The sequence below is a fragment of the Macrosteles quadrilineatus genome, unplaced genomic scaffold, assembly GCF_028750875.1.
Source record: "Macrosteles quadrilineatus isolate MER2022 unplaced genomic scaffold, UCM_ALF_1.0 Scaffold_20__1_contigs__length_2534061, whole genome shotgun sequence".
Classification (NCBI taxonomy): domain Eukaryota; kingdom Metazoa; phylum Arthropoda; class Insecta; order Hemiptera; family Cicadellidae; genus Macrosteles; species Macrosteles quadrilineatus.
Genome location: NW_026542613.1, coordinates 2,430,127 through 2,453,631, shown reverse-complemented (window position 1 = coordinate 2,453,631; position 23,505 = coordinate 2,430,127). Strand labels below are relative to the sequence as shown.

General features: G+C 36.8%; 1 protein-coding gene across 1 annotated transcript in view; it reads left to right on the top strand.

Moving 5' to 3' along the window:
* The window catches only part of LOC129005348 (transcription initiation factor TFIID subunit 2-like), a 43,355-nt gene that overhangs the window by 2,697 nt on the left and 17,153 nt on the right, over positions 1–23,505 (top strand). The window contains exons 2-11 of the mRNA XM_054434205.1: positions 2,576–2,629; positions 3,111–3,274; positions 4,255–4,360; positions 4,988–5,098; positions 5,754–5,992; positions 10,136–10,357; positions 17,158–17,371; positions 17,792–18,043; positions 18,639–18,759; positions 19,424–19,511. Of these exons, the coding sequence (XP_054290180.1) occupies positions 2,576–2,629; positions 3,111–3,274; positions 4,255–4,360; positions 4,988–5,098; positions 5,754–5,992; positions 10,136–10,357; positions 17,158–17,371; positions 17,792–18,043; positions 18,639–18,759; positions 19,424–19,511 (1,571 nt within the window). The remainder of the gene's footprint in view (positions 1–2,575; positions 2,630–3,110; positions 3,275–4,254; positions 4,361–4,987; positions 5,099–5,753; positions 5,993–10,135; positions 10,358–17,157; positions 17,372–17,791; positions 18,044–18,638; positions 18,760–19,423; positions 19,512–23,505) is intronic.

Genomic DNA, 23,505 nt, shown 5'->3' with positions numbered 1-23,505 from the left:
TTCAAAAAGGGCGAAGTAGGCAATTTTGGTAGTTTTCTTGTTGGTGATGGACCTTATTCTTCGAATTGCAAAAAGAGATGATGAGAGTTTGCTGTCCAGTGAGGATATGTGGTCATGCCAATTTAAATTGCTGTCGATGGTAATGCCAAGGAATTTAGTTGTTGTGGCTGAGGCTATGGGTTCTGATTTGCTTGGGTTGGCAGGGGGTAGTGTGTTGGCTCGGTTGATTGTTGAAAAATTTACGTTGATGGTTTTGGATTTGTTGATTTGTAGGTTTAATGTGGAGCAGATGTCGGTAGCCAGTTTGAGGGTCTATCCAGTGGTTGAGTTCTCATTTTGAGGAGAAGTTGGAGATAAAATGGTGGTGTCATCAGCATACATTATGATGGTCTTGTCCATGGGTAGAAAGTCCGGGAAAGAGTTTATATAAATAATGAAGAAAAGGGGTCCAAGGATGGAGCCTTGGGGAATTCCTTGTATTGTTGTTGTGAGGGTGGATCTTGTTTTAATTTTGAAGGATTTTTGTTGGTGTTCAATTTCGACTTGTTGGTTTCGATCTGAGAAATAGCTGATAATCCATTTAAGAGCCAGGTTATCGATGTTGAGTTGTCTTAATTTGTTTATTAGTATGGTCCTGTCAAGGCTGTCGAACGCTTTCTGGAGGTCCAGAAAGATTCCTGATACTGAGTGTTTTTGTTCCCAGTGAGAAGCGATGCTTTCACATAGTTGGTTTAGAGCTGTGTTGATGGATTTATTTTTCATAAAACCGTGTTGATTTGGTGACAGGAAGTTTAGATTATTCAGATGTTCTATAATTTGGTTGTGAATTGCCTTCTCTAGGTATTTAGAGATCGTGGGAAGTATAGAGATAGGACGGTAGTTTTCAATTTGTTTTCTATCGCCTTTTTTGAATTTGGGGAAAACTATTGCAGATTTCATGTGTGATGGTACAAGTCCCTGTTCTATTGAGGAGTTGATGACGTCAAGGATGGGGTGTTGAAGTTCGGATTGACAGTATTTGACAATTTTGCTTGAGATTTCATCATAGCCAGATGAGTTTTTTGGTTTGATTTCGGTAAAAATTTGCTGAAGTTCTTTAATATTGATTTTTCTGAAGTGGTTTAGGTGTGGAGCATTGTGGAAGTTATTAGGTCTTAATATGGGTGGTGGTGAAGATTGGTGCAAGTTTTGGTGATGGTTACCCTGAGATATAAAGAAGTTATTTAAGTTGTTGCAGATTATTTCTGGGTCTTTTACTAGTTTGTCGTTAATCAGAAGTTCCATAGTTTGGTTGTTGTCGCTCTTTGTCTTCTTCCGTTCTCTATTTATAGTGTTCCAGATCTCTTTACTTTTATTAGGTGCCTGTTGAATTTTATCCATGGTGTGTTCAGATTTTTTCTTTTTTACATTTAGGTCATATAATCGTTTGAGGGTGGTGTAAGTTTGCTTGTCAGCATTGAGGCCAGTAGAAGTGTATTTGTTCTGTGCATGTGTCAGGCTGTTTTGAAGCTTTTGTAGGTTGTCGTCCCAGAAAATAGCGTTTGATTTGTCTGTAGGCCTAAAGGTTTTGGAGGTCTTAGGCATAGTTTCATCCATTTCCATTCGAATTATCCTTACAAGATTATTGTATTTTCCTTCTACGGGATGGCAGAGTAGTACTTCTTCCCAGGTCCTTTTTTTTAAGTTTTCTCTTAGTTTTTCTAGGTTTTGATTTGTAATAGATCTGGTCATTTTTTTTATGGGTGGCTCAAGGTGAGGTAGGAAATTAGATAGCTTGCAGATGATGGATTCATGGTCGGAGAGGTTATTGTGACATGTGGAGGCTGATATTTGGCGGGGGTTGATATTAGTAGCACATCCATCGATGCAGTTTTTTGAGAGTGGGGTAATTCTGGTGTAAGAGGTTTCTATTAGTTGTAGGTTGTGCGACTTAAGTACATTTTGCAGGCTTTTGACTTCTTTATCTTGACTGTTCTGGAGTTTGACGTTGAGTTTGACAGCTGGTGCACCATGGGATGTTTACTTCAGTAGACCTATCCAAAGTCGATGGTCAAATTCAATCAATAATATTCCAATCATAAATAGGCCTACAGTAGCCTAAGTTATTGGTGATGAATGTGAGAGGACAAACCATTGATATAATCTGACTTGATCGTATTTAAAAAATTGCAACTATAGATGAATAGAAAATTATGAAATACATATACAGGGTCGATAATTCTTACCGTCAGGCTCAGAGGTAGCTATACCAGACAATGCTATTTATGTATCAATTAACTCTATAAATTAGGCCTAAGTCTGTGGCGTACTTCCTTGGCTCAATAGTTTTGCAAAAGAAACATTAGAAACCAACCCAATTAGCGTAGGCTACATGAGGACTGAAAAGACTAAAGAAGAAGAATCACAAGTTGGCTTGTTCCTACAGGCATCTAATTAAATTGATTTTGGTTCCCAGGTCGTGGTACGTCCGATGTTTAGCATTGTTTAAACCTCTAAAAAGGTTCATTCAATCGTGATGATAATTTTCCTTCTAGAAAGTTGTGAAAATGTCTAATTTGTTTATTTTGTTTTTACAGCCCATCAGATCTTGAGCTTGACTGGAATAAACTTTCAAAGAAAAAGTATAATTGTAAGTAAGGCGTACTACGAGTTAAATGTGTTTTAAAAATGTATACAAGAAAATATAAAATAATTAACATAATATACTATTTTGCAAATAAAACCACTAGTAGAGTGTAAAGTAGGCTAGTCATAGAAAAATTACTTTTAGCACCCATTAACTCTAGTGTTCTTCAAAATTTAATGTGTCTCTAGCTTTCAGTCAAATGGACAAAATGTATATAGTTTTATTAAATGATTTAAAACGGGTTTAAAGTAAAATCCTTTAAATTCTTACAGTAAAACACAGACCCTTGTTCATACAAGACGGTTTCCCCCCAGAACTGTGAATTTAAATTAAATCGTTGGCAGTAGGCATATTCAATATGTACATTTGACTTTTTTGTTTATTTTTAATTTTTGTATGTTTTGAGAACCTGAAAGATGTTTCATAAGTACCAGCCCAGAGAGGACGCAAATAGACTCTTGAACATATTTTGTTTAATTTTCAGGGCTTTGTTGAGTTGACGATTGTGCCGCTGAGAGATACTCTTCGCTTCATTCGGTTAAACGCCAAACAGTGTCGGATCTACAGAGTTTGTTTGAACGACACTTATGAAGCCCCATTCCAATATTTTGATCCTTTCCTTGATATTTGTCAAGGGGATAGCAATGAGTAAGTGTTTCCTTTCAGGACTACTAATTCTGTTTTATACTTAAGTTAGGAGATATCAGGATTGTTTTTAAAGCTATTGATTATTGTAGTGTACCCTACTTTATGATGAAATATTAAAGTTTTGTTAGGCGTACTATTCAGTGGTTTAGAGTCTAGATTAATCCATATCTGTGTATAACTCTACTTCACTTTTTAACTAATGCTGTTTTCAAAAACATATACAACAAATATCTCTTTTCCTTAAACTGTTTGATGTGAACCCCTATAAATAGCCTACCAAACATTAATACCCCAACATCTTAACTTAATATTCTGTCCATTCTTGAACAACTCTTAAGTGCCAACCCGAGGAATTATTTATTGATCCAATCCAACTATGCCTCCCATTTTCATAACGTTTTCCCCCATCTTATAAAAAAATCCATATTTGATAGATTTTCATCGGACATACCGACAGTAAGGATAACTATACTAGGTGTAAAACTCAAAAAGCCCCTTACCATCAAGTTTCTGCGAGCCATCCACCGTTAATCTTCCACCAAGCTCTCCCACAGATGGGCCGACTCATCATGAGTTGGTTATGTACCAGAACTGTTCAAGACGGGATACCAATAATCAATAACATTGCCTCCTGGCAGAGTGTCGGTTTAAGCTCATCTCTCAGGTCGCAAAACTTTTTGTTGGGTTAAATTCAAGTCCAACACCACCCCCCCTCCCTCCTCCTTATGTAGTACTATGCTTGAGGTGGAGGATGGCTCTGCGCCCTCTACGATAGGAATTTCCACCAGTGCTTGCCACCGGGCTCTTCCTTACTCGTCACAAGTATATTCCCAGCACAACATACTAGAGGTGAAAGCGCACGGTCATCTTATAAGCGTGTTCCCTCTGTGCTCCTGTTAATAGTTGCAAGTGAAGGTATTGTCATGTTTCATAAGATGGGTGATGTATCGGAATCACGTCATACTTCTGATTGTTTACAGAAGGTCACTGGAGCACTTTTCTCCCTCACATCTACATGCTGCCAACCAGATAGACCCAGACCATGCGAACGGTGAACTGGTCATCAGCATACCGTCAGAGGCATATGTAATACAACCTAATATATTACTATACAATTGTTTTTGTCTCAAATCTTTCACAGTATTTGTTCATTAAAATCTGAAACGTTGTACAAAGACTGTTCAGTAACAGTACTAGAGGAAAAAGAAATCAAAATATGTTGCACACCAAAAGATTTGTAACCGCACCCCATTAAACTTTTAGTTGAATTTTTTTGGTAGCAAAAAGTTTATATACTTTATGACAGGAATTCAAATAGGCTTAAAATGGTTTGCGTCCGGACACTCAAGTACGCACAGCTGAGGTTAAATTACGCAACTGCTCTCAAAGACTGGTGTTGCCCGTAAAATTTTTCAAAATTTTGCCTAATTTAAAGTCCTGTTAACTGAAAGAAGAGCTAAAAGTTATGGAGAAAGAGTCAATAATATAAATTATTATTGGACGGAACTGGTTGTATTTTAGTGGAAATAGAGTGAAGAATAATTATTGTAAAATGAAATAAGATGACTTATGTTACTTTTTCTTAACCAACACCACATTTTAGCCATGATAAATAATTATTAAAACCCCAATGATAAAAAACAGTTATGTCCAATTTTGAACCGTTTTGTCCTTTAGTTGCAGTTTGTAAATGACAAGTTGTTGTGGTTGCAGGCAGTGGTGGGGGAAGGTAGGCCGCTGAGGGTAGGAGTAGAGTTTTCCCTGGAGCAGCCCCAGGGAGGTGTTCACTTCGTAATTCCTGACTGTGAAGGAACTCTAGCTGAGGTAACCTAATTTTGTTATAGTTGTATGTATTCACACTTTTATGTAGCCTATTAATCTGTTAGGATTCTAGTAAACGTATGAAGACTGTCAGATTGTATGAGAACTGACATGATTTTGTTTTCTATTGTAAAAGTTTTGTATGGTAATTTTTATGTCTAGTGTAGGTTATAAACAAATTATTCAATTTTGTAATTCAGTAGTGTCAGGATTGGTGTTTTGACTAAGAAAAGACTGCTGAATTTCAAGCTTAATCTTACATAAATGTTTTAGTTGTCAATTATCAGTAGATCCTCAGTTTTAACACCAACAAGAAAAAAAACATATACGTTCTTGAATAATAATAATTTTGATAAAACCCAAATTTTGTTTTAATGTTTGGAAATCGAAGCTCTTTGAATCACTTGGTATTAAGCTTTAATGAGTTTGGAAACCATGTGTAGTTCTTGATGAACATTCGATAGTAATTTTTTTAACAAAATTCAGAACACATACACATGCACAGGTTTAAAAAATTATTATCACATATACTTCAACAAATAACTAATATATCTGTTTAGCGAATATCATGTAGGATTGAAACTCTACCTGTTAAAAGACATAGAAATAACTTGACGTCAAGTAAATTTCACCAGTTTTCCTGAATATTCTGTTCCAGAGGGGGGCACACATGTTCACCTACCAGTATGAGAACTCCTCTCGGCTGTGGTTCCCGTGTGTGGACAGTTTCGCTGAGCCGTGCACGTGGAGGCTAGAGTTCACGGTGGACGAGTGTATGACGGCAGTCTCGTGTGGTGACCTGATCGAGGTGGTGTATACACCGGACATGAGACGCAAGACTTTCCACTACGTACTCACCACACCTGCCTGCGCTCCCAATATAGCTCTAGCCGTGGGGTAACTTACTTGTTAAATATACAGGGTGTCCCGGAACTATCTACCAATATTTTAGGGCATTGCTCCTGGGTAAGAAACATACCTAAATATCATATTTAAATTGTCCGGAAGTCCTTAGTTACTCACACAGCCGCCATTTTGTTTTTTCCAGTTATTAATTTTTTTCTAAAGAATGGTTAAATATACGAAATGGAAACTTTGCACAAACATTAATGACAACTAGACAAAGCTACAAAAAAATTATGAAGATTTTTCAAATTTATAAAACAAAATGGCGACCATTTAAAATTTTGTTTCTTAAATAGCTCAAAAACCGTTGATTTTATAAAAATTTTAAATGACCGCCATTTTGTTTTATGAATTTGAAAAATCGTCATAATTTTTTTGTAGCTTTGTCTAGTTGTCATTAATGTTTGTGCAAAGTTTCCATTTCGTATATTTAACCATTCTTTAGAAAAAAATTAATAACTGGAAAAAACAAAATGGTGGCTGTGTGAGTAACTAAGGACTTCCGGACAATTTAAATATGATATTTAGGTATGTTTCTTACCCAGGAGCAATGCCCTAAAATATTGGTAGACAGTTCCGGGACACCCTGTATAATGTGTAAATAATGAATAGTTAGCGTGACACATTTGTGGAAAAAATAATTCAATCAACATCTATTGGAATTCCTTTACATTATCACTACGCTCTTCTTCATAAAGTAGAACCTAAATTAATTGTGACCCTCGGGACTGAAGTTGTGATTCAAAAGGTTTTGGAATAAATTAAACCCTGTACAAGTGAAAGATAATATATTTTTATATTTAAATTACATACATATACAAGTAATACAAAATGTTAGAACAGTGAAATAATATCAAATCGCATTTAAAAATAGTCTAAGTACTGCAGCAGGATGACGGATAACAGAATTTAACAGTTGAAAGAGGTTGACGGTCATCGAGGTTCTACTGTACTAGATGACATCATTGAAAGCGTGTAGAAGTGCACCAAACTATTCCTAACCGCCTAATGACTTAACTTTGAAGTTAAGGAGGTAACATAGAGCACAAAGGCCTATGGTTTTTGTTTTACCTTGAGCATTGGCGAGGACAGCAGGCTTAGGGCTTAACTGTGTGGTGTATACTTTAATAATTTAATACAAATTCAGTGGTAGAGTCCAAACTGGCAAAGGACACCTAAACTTTACACTATACACAAAACATGAGAATATTTCACTGTCTCTGACAGCAATTTCAAATGAGGAAGGTATGAGTTGAAGAGAGGTGTAAAGTTTTTTTGTGTCATCTGCCAGTTTGGACTCTTGATAATACTAGCAGAGTACCCGTCCTTCATACGGGGTTGGCGTATAAGTGTAAATTGCTTATTGCAGTTATACTCAAGCTTTGCGTTTGCAATGGGGGAGGACAAAGTTTGATAAAATTTGCTTCTTTAAATTGACGGTATACTATGGTATTACACATCTACCATAGCCATAATGTTCTACAGTCCAACCTCAGTATAACGAATCTGAAGGGACCGAACTGAATATTCGTTATATCAAGGATTTCGTTAAAACGAGGTTCGTTATATAGAGGTTAGGTTTGCAATAATTTCGCTAAGTCGAGGTTCAGAACCAGCGTCGGTCAATATAGGGATATAGGTCGGGATTTGACCTCATTAAAATACAATTAAAGTAGCATAGGCTACAACACTTTACAGTACAGTGTTTACATTGTACAGTAGAACCAAAATTATCCGGCCTAATAAAGGGGAGGGTGGGAGGGATCTTGAATATTGCACAATCATGACAATCATTGACCTTGGTACAGGTTAAAAGCTGTAAGTTTAAAATCACAGCTTGTTCTAACCCTGCTAAAACCTAGCCAAACACTGTATTGTGTAGTCATAAACCACGTAAAGAACAAAACAAAACAGTAGAAAGTTTTGTAAGCTACTGCTCGTGATAGGCCGGTAGGCTACTTACAGTCTACAGTACAGTAGAACCCCTCATATCCGGCCTTGGTTTTACCGGTCCTCTGTTTATCCGGCCCCTTCCAGGAAGCCAATATCAAAATGTTTTTCTCACAGATTACAGACGTTTAGATGCAAGCACTAGTCTTTCTGACTGCTCAAGTCCTCAAACAATTTGTTCTCAGTATTTATCTGTTTGTTTATGTTTATACATTTATTTGCTGTGTCACTATACTCAATTGAGCTAGTAGGCCTAACCCCTGATCAGTTGGTTGATTATTTCCAAAGCGGGGTTAGTACAGTACATTAATCTTTGTATTTCACAAAATGGATAAGAATGTAAAGTTGAAATGCATGTACCATTTAAGTCCCATAACGATCTTCAAGTCCAATTTATTGTCTTTTTTACCACCATTTAATACCTTTTGTTACCTGGAATCATCATATTTGTACTGTACTTGTTTCATTGCTTAACGACTTTAACCTAAAAATATTTTTTGTCTTTTTACAAACATGTTTATTTTTTTAAATCCCAGAAAAGGCTGGAATGATACTTTTGACTGCATATTTTGATTACCTATTATTATTAGGTATGAATTGTCATTTTCATAGTAGGTTGGTTTATCCGGCCAAATCGTTATCCGGCCATGAGCTTGGTCCCGTCGTGGCCGGATATGAGGGGTTCTACTGTACTGATTTATCACAACAGAGGAATGTCAATAATAATCATTAACTATAGCATTGGTGTTGCTAGTTGAAACAAATCGTATTGAAAACAATAAATTGTTAGATAAGTCATTATAAAATTGTATAATCATAGTCAACTTAAGGATAATAAAAACACTCGTATAAGGAATGTTAAAATAGCGATGTTGCTATTCTTTCTCTTTGGTTTTGTTTTTATATTCTTTCTTAGGTTTCTCTTTATCCAAAAATTGTACAATTCACCATAGTTATCCCATATCACCCAATCACAGCTTACTAAACATTACGTCGTCATCAGTCCTCAGTGAATGAAATCAGTTCTCAGTTGCAACATAGCGCGCGCAACGACAGCAGACAAAGATGTAAAACGGAGCAGACGAAGCGCAAGCGATGACGTTACCTTTCCATTTAATTTGATAAAGAAACAGATTTTCCCAAAACAATAATTGGGTGGGGGATTTGTTATATCGAGGGAAAGACGTAGACAATTCGTTATGCAGAGGTTAAATTCGCAATATAGAGGTTCTGACAATGATAAATTCGTTATATTGAGGTGTCTTATTTTAGCCAAAATCACGAAAAATTTGTTAAATCAAGGTCGTTGTTATGGTTCGTTCGTTATGTAGAGGTAAAATATACATTGTGTCTTATGGAGAGTTCTAGGGGATAAAAAAAAATTTGTTATATCGAAGTTCGTTATATCAAGGTTAGACTGTACCTCTTCACCTAAACAATAAAGAAAAATAAAGTATTACAAATTTAAAAAATCACAAATTATTCATGACATTAAAAACATAAACATAACTGTAAACAATCCTACTTTGACAGTTCTCATTGTGTATCACAGTTGTTTGTTGCTGCTTAGTTCAAATTAGCCGTTTACATAAATGCAAAAAAAATATAGTGCTGCACCCTGTTGGTAAATCTTGTAACTTTTTAATGCTTTTGTATATCATAGAACCAACTTTTTTAGTTGAAACAGCTGACTAAATTCTTTAATTCCCTTTAAATACTCCCTACCCTTTATACTACTTTAATACTCATGAGGTTAACATGGGAAACTACAGAGCCACTGGGGCGGAGCCCAAAGGGATTTTTGAGATAAGAATATGCCTATATGTTAATTGGGAATGTGAGCTATCATCATGCCAAATTTCAGCCCAATCCATCTAGTGGTTTATGCATGACTTACCTACAAACACATAAACAAAGAAACAAACAAATACAAAAACTTTCACATTTATAATATTTGTAAGATTTAACCAAAACTCAGATATGCTACATATTCTTAGTACAGTAAAACCGCTGTTAACCACACTAAATCAAAACCGAAACCCTCATAAAAAATTAAAATAAATTTGAAAATGAACTAAGCACGGGGTTAGTCCAGTGTGGCGAGAGTTGTACGTGATTCCAAATATTAGTATGATTATTTAAAGTTACTACAATTATAATGTTTCGACCATGTTTTGTCTCCAGTCCATTTGAGATATTCGTGGACCCGTACATGCATGAGGTGACTCACTTCTGCCTGCCCGGCCTCATTGAGCCACTCAAGGTGTCCGCCCGCTACATGCACGAGGCGTTTGAGTTCTACGAGGAGACTCTGGCCAACCGCTACCCTTACCCTTGCTACAAACAGGTGTTTGTGGACGAAACGGACATTCCTGTGGCCGCCTACGCGACACTCAGCATACTCAGGTTGTGCAGCGGATAGTTTGATTAATTTGTCGTTAGCTAAATTAGTTTTTTAGTGCTATAAACTAAACGCTCGTTCTGAAAACAAGGAACGTTTCACAAAACATTACATACATTTTGACATATAACATACATAACTCGTAACCTTCTGATTTCTAGGTTATTCTGTTCCTGTCTTCGATGACAGTTGATGGCAATCCTTCAAATAAAAATAAAATCAAATATATTATTCAACCTGTTAGAACTCGTGTGAAATAAAGAACTTTTACCAAATATTATCTAATAAAGAACTGATTTAATTCTGATAAAGAACAAATATTTTATAACATTTCTCTTTAACTAAATTGTTATGTTGTTCACTTTCTTAAATTCTTAACACAACTCTTCTCAATTGTTTTAAAATAAATTAAAATAAACCATCTGTTCATAAAAACAAAGACTAATAAATTAATATATTTGATGTTGATTAATATTGAAATTTGTATTATATAAAAACAATTTAATTTCCAACATCCTCCCCACCTTGGAATTTTGCTTTACGTCATCAAAATTTCAAACAAAACTATTTACATGTTTCTTTTATATTTTCACAAGTCCATTTTCCTAGGGATTTTTATCTTTCTCCCTCTTCTTGTTTCTGTTGGTGTTGATGACTTATCTTCCACTTCAATATGTGCATCCTGTTTCCTTGACATGTCCTTTGAATTTATTTCCATGGGGTAAAGTCTCTGGATGGGTCTTGTTAGTTCTCCTTTTGCTGTTTTTAACTTGGCTACTCTGCAGACTCCATCCTTTCCTCGTATTGTCTCCAACACTAGTGCTAATGGCCAATTTATTCTTTTGATATTATCGTCACCTATTAGTACAATATCACCAGTACTTATTGTCCTCCTTCCTTTACCACTGTTTTCTTTAGATCTATGTACTAGCATCGCAAGGTATTCTTTCTTAAATCTTGATCTCAAATTTTGTCTTAAGCTTTGAAGATACCTCACTCGCTTGTTTAGAGTGGTTGAGTCGACAATGTCCAAATCATGAACGTCACTCTTAACAATTGGTTGTAGAAATACTGAAGGTGTGAGAGGTTGTAGAGTGTCATAGTCATCACTCATATAGGTCAAAGGCCTTGAGTTGATGGTAGATTCCAAATCACATAAAAGAGTCATTAATTCTTCATAATCTACTTTTGCCAATCTTAGATTTCTCCTCAACAGTTCCTTGACCATTCTCACTAGTCGTTCCCACATACCTCCCCACCATGGGGCACTTGGAGGATTGAATTTCCAGGTTATTTGTTGTATCTCGAATTTCCGAGAAATGGTTTTCCAATCCAACCGCTTAAGGATATTATTTGTACCGACAAAATTGGTCCCATTGTCTGTGTAAATTAGTGAAATTCGTCCTCTTCTGGATATAAATCGTCGTAAAGCAGATATGAAGGATTCCGTTATCGTCGTAAAGCAGATATGAAGGATTCCGTTGAAAGAGACTGTACCAGCTCTAAGTGCACAGCTCTGTACACGGCACATGTGAATAAAACCACCCATGCTCTTTCCCCGTTTCTTAGGTACAGTGGTCCTGCCAAATCAATGCCTGTAGACTGGAAAGCGTTGCATTCTGTGATCCGTTCTAAGGGAAGTGGAGCAACTGGTGCTTCTCCTGCTTTAGACTTGAATCTCTTGCATTTGGCACAGTGAGATAAAACATTGCGAATGGTTTTTCTACCCTTTAGAATCCAAAACCTATCTCTGACTATAACTAACATTGATTGAAGTCCAGCGTGTTGATTAGCAACATGAAGTTCCATAATGATACGTGTCACGATAGGATGACCTGAAGGTAAAAGAATCGGCAATTTGAAATCTTCACTGTCGTCATTCAGAACTAGTCTGGTCTTCACTCTTAACAAACCCTTGTCATCGAAGAAAACTGGCAAGTTTTTCTGGAATTTTGATTTTTCTCCAAACGAGTTCTTTTGGATACATAAGATAACTTTCTCTTCAGCCATTTGAATCTCTTCACTACTTAAACTTTCACTTTTTGATTCTTGATTGTGACTTGAGTTCCTAATAAATCGTAAAATCCATGCTACCATTCTTAACAGTTTTAGGTAGCTTGAAAAGTATAGTAATGACATTGAGAAATCAATACTTTTTTCTGTAGTTACTGCTGATATAATCTTCTTTTTCCGTTCAGTATATGCTTCTGAATCTGGTAGCATAAGACTCGACACTGGCCACTGAGACTCATCATTTTGAAGCCAATACGGTCCTTTCCACCATTGAGATTCATAAAGTGTCTTAGCTCCGCAACCTCTTGAAGGCAAATCAGCAGGGTTAAGATCTCCTGAAATGTGGTGCCAATCATCTTTAGAAGTAGTGTTACAAATTTCCTTGCACCTGTTCCCAACGAAAGTTCCCCAATCTTCCTTCTCTTTGATCCATGTCAGTACGATTGATGAGTCTGTCCAAAAATATGTTTTACATGACATCTTCAACGCCTTTTGAACATGTGTGTAGATCCGAGCTCCCATAAGTGCGGCCAACAGCTCCAATCTTGGTATTGTTGCATTCTTCGGGGCAATCCTAGATTTTGCATATATAAGCTGCACAGCTACCTTGTTTTGAGACTTGGTTCTGATAAAAAGACAAGCTGCATAAGCCAGTTTACTAGCATCGCAAAATATATGAAAACTAGTCTCGTTTACGGACTGACTCCCTAACAGAAATAGTCTTCTTGGTATTCGACAGCTTTCCAACCAATGAATATTTTTCAACCCACTTTGAAAATTGGCATGATATTTCATTTGGCAGTTCTTCATCCCATGTCAGTTTTTTCAGCCATGTCTCCTGCAAGAGTAACTTAGGTAATAAAGACACAGGACAAGTGAAACCTACCACATCAAAAATTCGCTGGGCTACTGAGAGTAGATCTCGTTTGGTTACCTTCTTGTTTGGCATAGAAATGGATCGTATGTCACAAAAAATCTCATCCTTTTCCCTGTCCCACAACATGCCCAGTAATGGTACAATATTTTCTGTTGAAAACTCATTTTCAAGGTTACTGACATCTGAATAGTTGCTAGCCCATTCTCTTAATTCAAACTGTCCTAGCTTCATTAGTTCCATGGACTCATTTACAAACTTTTTTAGTTCTACTGCAGAGTCAACACTAACAATACAATTATCAACATAAAAGGCATCTTTCAATTTCGCAGCTGTCTCTTGTAGATGAAGTGGTGCGTCATCCAAATGGTGATTTAGTGTGGCTCCTAACAGAAAGGGACTGGAGGTAATTCCAAAGACAACTCTGCAATGTCTAAAAGTTGTCAATTTTCTAGTCTTGTAGTCTTCCCACCAAATGAACCTAAGGTAGTCTCGGTCTTGAGGAGCTAAACTGATCTGTAAAAAAGCCTTTTTTATGTCTGCTGTTACTCCAATCTGATGCTTCCTGAATTTCATTACAAGAGATGGAATCAACTCTACTAAATTTGGACCTGTAGCCAAACATTCATTCAAAGAATGCCCTCTTCTGTCCTTTGTAGACGCATCAAACACTGGACGTATTTTAGTAGTTAAGCTACTCTCTTTTATGACTGGGTGATGCGGCAGGTAATGGACCTTTGTTGACTCTGCTGATTCTGGAACATTTTCTATAATCCCTTCTTTTAACCATTCTTTGAAGACTTTATCATAGTCGTTGAATTTGTTAAGGGTATTTAATCTTCTAGTTGATGACATCAAACGTCTCTCTGCAATTTCATGATTGTCTAGAAGTTCAGGATGACCCTCCAACCACGGCAAACATACTTCGTACCTATTCTCAACATTCACTCTTACATTTTCTTTAAAATGTTGAAATACTTCTGCATCAATGGAGTCTCTCTGCTTCACCTCAATAGGGTCCTTGATTCCTATTGTCTCCAAGCTCCATAGATCTTTAATTTCAGATTTAGACTGGCAAAATAGAGTTAGCAGAGACATTTTACGACTTCCTCTGCATGGCTGCTTCCCCATCACGGTCCACCCAAGGTACGTTTCAATAGCGACTAGTTTGTCATCGATCTTCTGCATAGTTCCTGTGTACAAATCCACTAGTACATCTGCACCAAGTAAAATTTTTACATCTGGTACATTTTCACCCACATCAGTTAAAATAATGTTCTTTTCTTTTAAGATGTCAAAGTACTCTTCACTCTTAAGCCTAGGAACATGGTTGCAAATTGTTTCTTGATCTGTCACAGGAATAGAGATCTTGAAAGAGTTATTTACATTCTGAAGAGTCACTAGGTAGTTTTTATGAGATTTTTGTTTTACATTTACACCACCAAACAAGCTATGATTTATGACTTCACTACCTGTTTCTTGTAGACCTAATTTAGTGACACAGTCCTTCGTAATGTAGGATCTCTGGGAACCTGGATCCAAAAGTGCTCTTCCCAAATATTCTTTACCTTTATCATCCACAACCTTAACTAAAAGAGTCTGTAATAGAGTTTCTCCTTTACTATTTTCAAAATTGCTGAGAACCTCTGACTTAGGCTTAGGGCTACTTTGCTGTTGTAGATTAGAATCTGGTTTATCAGCATCAATTTTAGATCTACTTTCATACAAGTCCCTACACATGATTCCATAATGCCTTTTACAACAGAAGAGGCATTTTACAAATACCTTACATCTTTTTGCTGCGTGGCCTTGTCTTAAGCATACAAAGCAGCAGTTTTTCTTAGTTAGATGTTCCTTCCTTTCATTTAATGTTAATTGTTGAAATGAGGAACAATCTTGAGCATTATGACCTCCCTTAGAACAGTAAATGCAGTTACTCACCGACCCTTTATGACCCTCTGTACCAGTTGTCAATAGAGCAGCTGCCGTAGGTTGACCCTGACGAGGTTCGTGAACTGCTGACCTTCTCTTTTGGCTGCTACATTTGCTGTTGTTCTCTCCTGGAGTGGCAGATTTAAAACTCGAACGAGCAAGAGCCAGCCTTTCTTCACTCTCCACCTCAGCCTTTAGAAAATCAAGAAGTTCTTGTAAAAAATTACTTGATTTATCATCTGACAATGTAGAAGACGAGGGTGTGTGTGGTAACTTACTTGAACGATGCCGCTCCCAGGCTCGTAATGTTTCTTCGGGCAAAGCAGATTCTACCAGAGGATACAGCATTGAAGCGTACTTGTCTGAAGTGACTCCTAAAGTTTCAAGTGCCCTTAACTGTGTTTCTAGTTTGTCATACAGTCGGCACAGTTTAGTATTAGGACCTAGCGTTACTTGTTGGAGCACTAAACTGAGCAGTTCCCTCACATATACTTCTATTAAAAAGTCATCCCTACCAAATCTTGCTTTTAATTGTTCTATGGCCTTTACATAATTAGTTCCAGATGGGGGAAAACTTTCTACTAATTCCCTAGGGGATGAGCCTGGCTTTAAAGATTGGATGAGGTATTGGAACTTATCCTCAGGTTCTAGATCAGGATCCTCATGGACCTTCTTAAACTGCCCCCAAAACCCTATCCAATTTTTTACATTTCCATCAAACTGGTTTAATTGTAATTTAGGTAGACTTAACCCCTTCTTAGATACTAATTTAAGACTGTGAACGGTATCCCCGACTTCACTTCTTGACTGTTGGCTTAGGCCAACCTGAAAAATGAAATGGTCATACTTAGCTCTCATTGAAGATAACATGTCTCTGTAAGATTCTGTAGTATCAAACTCATCTTCTAAGTCCTCTTCTTTTGTTGCAGGATTTTCAAACAAGGCTTCCTTGATGTCTTCATCTAGCTTAAAAAGCCTTTCAGCTTTATCTTGCAACTTGTTTAGATCACTTTTAATTGTTACTTCATCTTTAATATCTTCAGCCAGTAATTTGTCCATTTCATTTCTGCACTTTGTAAAAGTTCTTCTTAGTTGAGTCCTTTCAGTCTTTATTGACCTTAGCTTATCCATTGTAAATAAAATATAAGCTTGGTCCTACTCTGAATTTAAACTAATAAAAATGTCCTGTCACGGTCGCCACTATGTTAGAACTCGTGTGAAATAAAGAACTTTTACCAAATATTATCTAATAAAGAACTGATTTAATTCTGATAAAGAACAAATATTTTATAACATTTCTCTTTAACTAAATTGTTATGTTGTTCACTTTCTTAAATTCTTAACACAACTCTTCTCAATTGTTTTAAAATAAATTAAAATAAACCATCTGTTCATAAAAACAAAGACTAATAAATTAATATATTTGATGTTGATTAATATTGAAATTTGTATTATATAAAAACAATTTAATTTCCAACACAACCATTAAACACAAAAAGGCAATACAGTAAGCCAAGTCAAGACAATGGTAGTATAAATTACTGAAAGTTTTTTACTATTTAAAAAAAAACTTCTGCACAGAATAGCAGGGTTTTGTTCAACAAACAGCCTAATCCTCTGCTAGAACGGTTTTTCTGGTAGAGTTTTCAGGCTTGTTGGTAGCCTGTTAAACATATTTAAGCCAGTTACGGGGAAGCAGTGCATAGACTTTGATAGCCTACACCTACATCTAGATTTGAGCTATTTCTAGTTGGATATTAATTTTGTGATTCTACAGTTTGGTAACCACTTATGTTTCCTTAATACTACAGAGACATTTTAAAATATACAAATTTGTAACTGTGAAGATCTGGAATTCCTTGAACGGTGCTCCAAGGGACCTAGCTACTAGCAAGAATCCAGAGTGCTTTTTGTTGAATTTCGATTTATTTTCTTATATGTAATTGAAATCTATGCAATATGTCTAAATCTACTGTTTATCACCAGCACGAACCTGCTCCATTCTGTGGCCATTATAGACCAGACGTACATCACACGCAAGGCGATGGCGCTGGCCATTGCGGAACAGTTCTTTGGCTGCTTCATCTCCATGCAGAACTGGTCGGATATCTGGTTGCCAAAGGGAATTGCGACATACCTCACCGGACTGTACGCCAAGAAATGCTTCGGAAACAATGCCTACCGCGAGTGGATACATTCAGTAAGAAAGAATTATTATCTTTAAGTTGTTCAGTAGGCCTAATCAAATATGTAATATTAGCTGATTGCAAAATCATTTCCATCAAGGAATATAAATTTTGAACAGTGTATTTCAGGATATAAATTAAAAAGTTAATTCGCTCAAAATATCGGCGGACTCGGTCTCTTTGAGGATGGTGTTTAAAGATTGAACCTCGGGAACCCTAGTTGCATACTCTACCATTAGACCATCATATTTACTTCAATCTTTAACTGTACATTTCATGGGCATGATACGCTTCAGAGCAGATCAAATCTTGTATATGCGATAATTTGATAAAAATAATTAGGATATTTTATTGTCACTGATAGCATTTATGACTATAAGCATTGTATCCAGGCTGTATACAGCTTTACAACCTTAAATGTGTTTCATTTTCAGGAGCTGCTGGAGGTGGTGAAATACGAGGAACAGTTTGGCGGCATCATCATGGACCCGTCCCAGGCACCCGCACCCATCCCCAGTGTGGGCCCAGGGCCTCACCCGCCACCCAGACCACCCGACCCGGGCTTCTACTTCCCCATCAAGAACTTGCACACACTCTCTCCCCGCTACTTGGAGGCTATGAGGCGCAAGGCTCATCTGGTCATACGCATGTTGGAGCACAGGATAGGATATGAACTGCTGTTGCAAGTAATTCAACACAGATTACATCGTAGAATGCTAGGCTCTAGCTAAACCTAGAAGTTTGCGGCATTATATTAAGAGCTTAAAGTCATCTTGGTTATTGATGGGATTCGAACCTAGAACTCTAGAGACTGAGTGGGTGGGCTCCACCACTAGATCAGCTTGCTCCACAAACAGATACATTTATTAAGCTTAGCAATTGCATCTTTGAAGTTGATAGTGGGATAGAGTACATTAAAAAGGCCAGAACACAACGGATCAATTGTTTTGTTACTTCTGATTTTTTTAGCTAGTTGTTTAGCGAAGAAAATTTTTCAGAGTCCAATAACTTAGACAGCTTTACCAATATCTACCTACTCATCTCTATGATCTATTATATCTCATTATTACCACAACGAACAACTACCTTTACTTCTTCCGATCCTGGTCTTCTTCTCCATTAGCTCTCATCATTCACATGAGATTGGCTTGTTTCACAATAAGTATTTAGTATTTTATTGGCCTAGGTAATTTTTTTTTTCATTTGCTTTGTATATTTATAATGAGGTTAATGAATTAAATATCTATCGAGCAAGACTGAAACCCAACTTGTATTCTCTAGGTTCTGAACAAGCAGTTGTCTCTGGCATCTAACGCAGCCAGTCAGAAACACTCGGCAGGAATGTGGTCTCATATGCTCATCAGCACCAATGTCTTTACCAAGGCTATTTTCACCGTCACTGGTGAGTGGTCTTATTCTTATAAGCTTAACGAACATCACAGGGTGTCAGGCCAGAATTGGATCAGACAAAATCGGTTTGGTTGAAAAGTATTAAAGTAATAGTTTTTTAAACGTTAATTTTAGTACCAACAGTACAACCAGCTTTTACAATATTGTACCTTGTATCAGGCAATCAAAGTGAAATTGTGAATATTTTCTGTGATCAATATCAAGAACGTCTTCTGCAGTCACAGCAAAGCTGTAACATCTTTCCAAGTCACAGCTAATATCATGAATGTCTTCTGCGGTTGAAGAGACGGGATTATCGTCTCCTGGTATTGCGGCAAAACTGTGTACATTACTCACATTTAGGTATAATCAAACATCAGAACTACTATTCGGCAATTGATTGCACATCTTCACAGACGCTTTTTGCTATCATGAAAATAATTGCTCATAAACTGTATTTCCGGCCCAAACTGATCCCTCTTCTGGCCTGAGAACTTGACTTTTTTCTATCTAATTACTACTATTTTGTCTGTATTTTAGAAAGTGTGTAACCATGTTACAGTAGAGTTGAGATTTTACCTTGTTACTTCTTGTAATATTTCTGTACATATTCAATGAGGTATAGCTTATGTAGCCAGTTGTGTTGGGAGTTGATCAACAGCATGTTTGTTGTGCAGGGAAGGACATGGCTGTGTTTGTAGATCAGTGGGTTAGGACTGGAGGACATGCCAAGTTTCATCTTAGCTTTGTATTCAACAGAAAGAGGTAAGTACTTGTAGTTTGGTGTTACACTAATATTGTTATAGTGTAGATCGACAGTTGTGAAGATTGTTCGTTTTCTGTTTTACTTGGCTTTTCATTATCCTATACAAAAGCGGGAGTGTAATCATTATTCTAGCATTTTTACTCAGATTTAAGTTAAAATAATTGTGTTTATTTGCTTATCAGATTTTTAAGTTTCAATAACTCCCCTGTACAGAAGATGTTGTTATTGTTGTCCGAAGATTAAGGTCTCCAACGAGCTTTTGCCCTAGTTAAAATTTGGCACTAGTACCATGTTATCGTCACTACTATTCTAGCTATATACCACTTATGTGCAACGATTAGTTTTGTCATAGAAGACGATAACGATGTGAGGTAAAATGGACGCTCCTGCTAAATATGAATCGTCTTCTGTGATTAGGTTTCTGTCAGAAGGGAATCAACCGCTAATGAAATCTGTGGCCATTTGACGGGCGTGCTTGCAGAAAAGTTTTTGGGTGTGAAAAACATGTTAAAGAATACCAGGTTTAACTGTTATCCTAGGTAGTAGAAATAGTAGGGGGCTTCATATTGAATCTCGCTAAATTTAGCTTCACAGTCTTGAATAAACTGTTGAATAGCCGCAACCAGCCTACATCATTCAAAATATTTAAAAATATTGTTTGTGCAAATCTTTACAACCTCTTCAGAACTCCCTCCATTCCTTGTGTGTATTTTATAAATAAATCAAATCAAATCAAAATCAAATCAAAAATCACTTTATTCACATATATAAATACAGGAATACATTATCAGGGTAAGAATAGTATTCCCCCGAATGGACTGCAAGTCCGTGCTCGAGGGAAGAGCTCTTACCAGCAGGAAATAAGTTTTGGTTATTGTCCATAGGTCAAAAAAAATGTGCACACTGTTTATAAATAATGTGTACATCTGTACTTAATACGTATCAGGAGCTTTTAATAAATGTATATATATGCTATATAAATACATTGTATACTAGAATTAATTAACAATAAACAGCCTTAAGCAACAATAAAAATATTAATCTATGAAGAAAAATTTATTTTGATAGCTATTATGGCGGCGTTTGATGTCAGAGATTAATTTAAATGTAAGGCGAGCGAATTAAAGCCTCTGCAGCCTCTCTTCCCACAGTCATCAGCCACTCACAGACCTTGCTTTTATACACAGCGACACTGCCTGATTCAGCATCAGTTATGTTGGGCGGCAAGTTGCGATAAAGGATGTGAGCTATGTAAAACACGTTATTTTTCAAGGAACTATATGCTAGTTGTGGAGTGCGGTATCCAAAGTTATGCCTGTGCCTAGTGTGATAACTGTGTTGTAAGTTAGAAAAAATAATTTCCTTGTTGTTCTTAATGAAAAGTAATAGTGTTTTGATAAACAATTGTCTAATATTTAAAACTGGGAATTCGGAAAAAAGTAAACTTGTTGAATAATGTTTTGGCTTTTTAAGAATAATTTTGATTAAGGTTTTCTGGGTTACGTGAAGAGGAGCCAATGTGGCAGCAGATACACCGCCCCACGCCAGTATGCCATACTGCAGCACAGACTGCACGTATGCATAGTAAACGTATCTGCAGTGATCAACCGTTAACACACGGCTTAGTTGATAAAAGGCGTAGACCAGTTTCCTCAATCTTTGCTTTACATAGATAATATGAGGAGACCATGTCATCCTTTGATCACTGATCACCCCAAGGTACTTGTATTGGTCCACACGATCGACTGTGTCACATCCGCAGGTATTAGACCACAGATCGCCACATGAATGAAGATAGAGTTTTCTAGGGCCAGGGTCACGAGTTCGAGATAAGAAAACTGGCATGCACTTGGTTTTTGATACATTCAATGTCAATGTGTTATGATCCAGCCAATTTTTTATTTTAAGTAAGTCAGATGCAGCTTGATGGTAGACATCATCCCACGTATTACCCGAGGACACTACCGCTGTGTCGTCAGCAAAAAGAAACAATTTACCATTGACTCTTAATTTAGTAATGTTATTGATATATATTAAAAAGAGAAGAGGGCCTAGGTTACTTCCTTGGACGACACCATAGTCAATGTTAGTGATATCACTATTTTCGCCATTGATAGTAACGAACTGTGATCGACCAGTCAAATAGCTGCGGAACCAGTCAAGTGATGGGTTGTCAACGCCTATCAACTGCAGTTTTGTGATTAATTTATGCCTATCAATAGAATCGAATGCTTTTGCCAAGTCTAAAAAGGTTACAAGAACACGTTTTTTATCATCAATTTTTTCATAAATATGTTTTGAGATATTAAATAAGGCATGGGTAGGCCCTAGTGCTTACGTTAGCTCTGAACCCAAATTGTGCGTTGTCAATGATATTATTTTCCTCGAGGTATCTATACAACTGTTGCTTGACACATTTTTCAATTATCTTGGATACCGCACTAAGTAAAGAAATAGGTCTGAAATTTGATATCACATTCTTTGGGCCTGATTTATAGATCGGGATTACTTTGGCGATTTTGTAAGGATTTGGAAAAGTATTAGTTGATATACTTAAATTTACAATGTGAAATAAGGGTTGGTGTAAGACGTCTAGATTATGCTTTATCAGTTTAGAGGAAATGTCATCATACCCAGGTGCCGAGTTTCCTCTGATTTTGGTGACCACGTCTAGTAAATCTTGATGGGTAATTGGTTGCAGTGAGAACTGGGAGTTCACAGCAAAATCAGCATCCTCTATTTCGACATGACCAACAGGCTGCAAAGCCCCGGCTAGCTGGGATCCGACGGAAGCAAAGTATTTGTTAAATTTATCACAGATGGAGGGGACAGTGTCGCTGTGTGCGCCAAATGCGCCGACTGGAAATTTGCATTTGGGATCTGCGCGGCCCGCTACTTCGTTCACTATATTCCAAAATTTCTTTGGATCTCCTTGAGCGTCATTGATTTTATTTTTGTAAAAATCGTATTTTGCCTTTTTTAGTGTAGATTTTAATATGTTTCTGTATCTAACATAGCGCGCACGCAGTCTAGTATTAAAGGGGTGTTTATTGGTTAGTCTACTTAATTTGTCCCGATGACGTATTGATTTTAAGAGACCGTTAGTTATCCACGGTTTTATCTTGAACGTTTTAGCGGTAGTGGTAACGGTAGATGAATTACGTTCAACAATGGTAATAAGTATATCATTAAAGATTTTTGCGGCAGAATGGACATCTATTGATGTATAGATTAGATCCCAGTTTTGAACGAGGAGATCTTGCCTAACATGTTCCCAGTTGATTGATTTTTGAGAGTGGTTGTTTACTCTCGGATTTGTTTTGGCGGTACTTTTAATTTCGAGACAAATACTGTAGTGGTCTGTGACTGAGGTCTGTAGGACGGCTGAGTTGGCTGTAAAGTTGGGCGGAAGTTTGACAAAGTAATGATCTATACACGTGTTACTTATTGGCCTTGTTACTTTGTCTATACACTGGATGAATCCTAGGTCACTCAGTATGTCTAAGTAACGGTCTTCCAAAGAATTTAATTGGGGGCTCAAAATGTCACAGTTGATGTCACCTGCAATTATTTTCATGCTAGAACAATTTGTTGAATTTGTTATATAATCATGTAAGCTATCAATAAAAATTTGCAAAGACGAAGCAGGACTGCGATATATGGCAGTTAAGTTGCAATTCACGCCTGCCCACGTAAAAGTCAATGAAAGACTCGTAGCGACACCGCCAATCAATAGCTGGTTACAGGAAGTTGATAATGAATTATCTATGTATATTACTATTCCATCGTTCTGATTCAAGTTGTTGTAGCTTCTAAATATGTTATAGCCATCAATAGCCAACAAATCACTATCATCATTTAACCAAGCTTCAGTCAGAATAATACAATGAAATTTGTTTTTTATACCCTGAAGTGTTAATAGTAGGTCATCTATGTTTTTATTGTAGCTCCTGATATTTTGATGAAAGACTCTAAACTTACAAAACGAGTTAC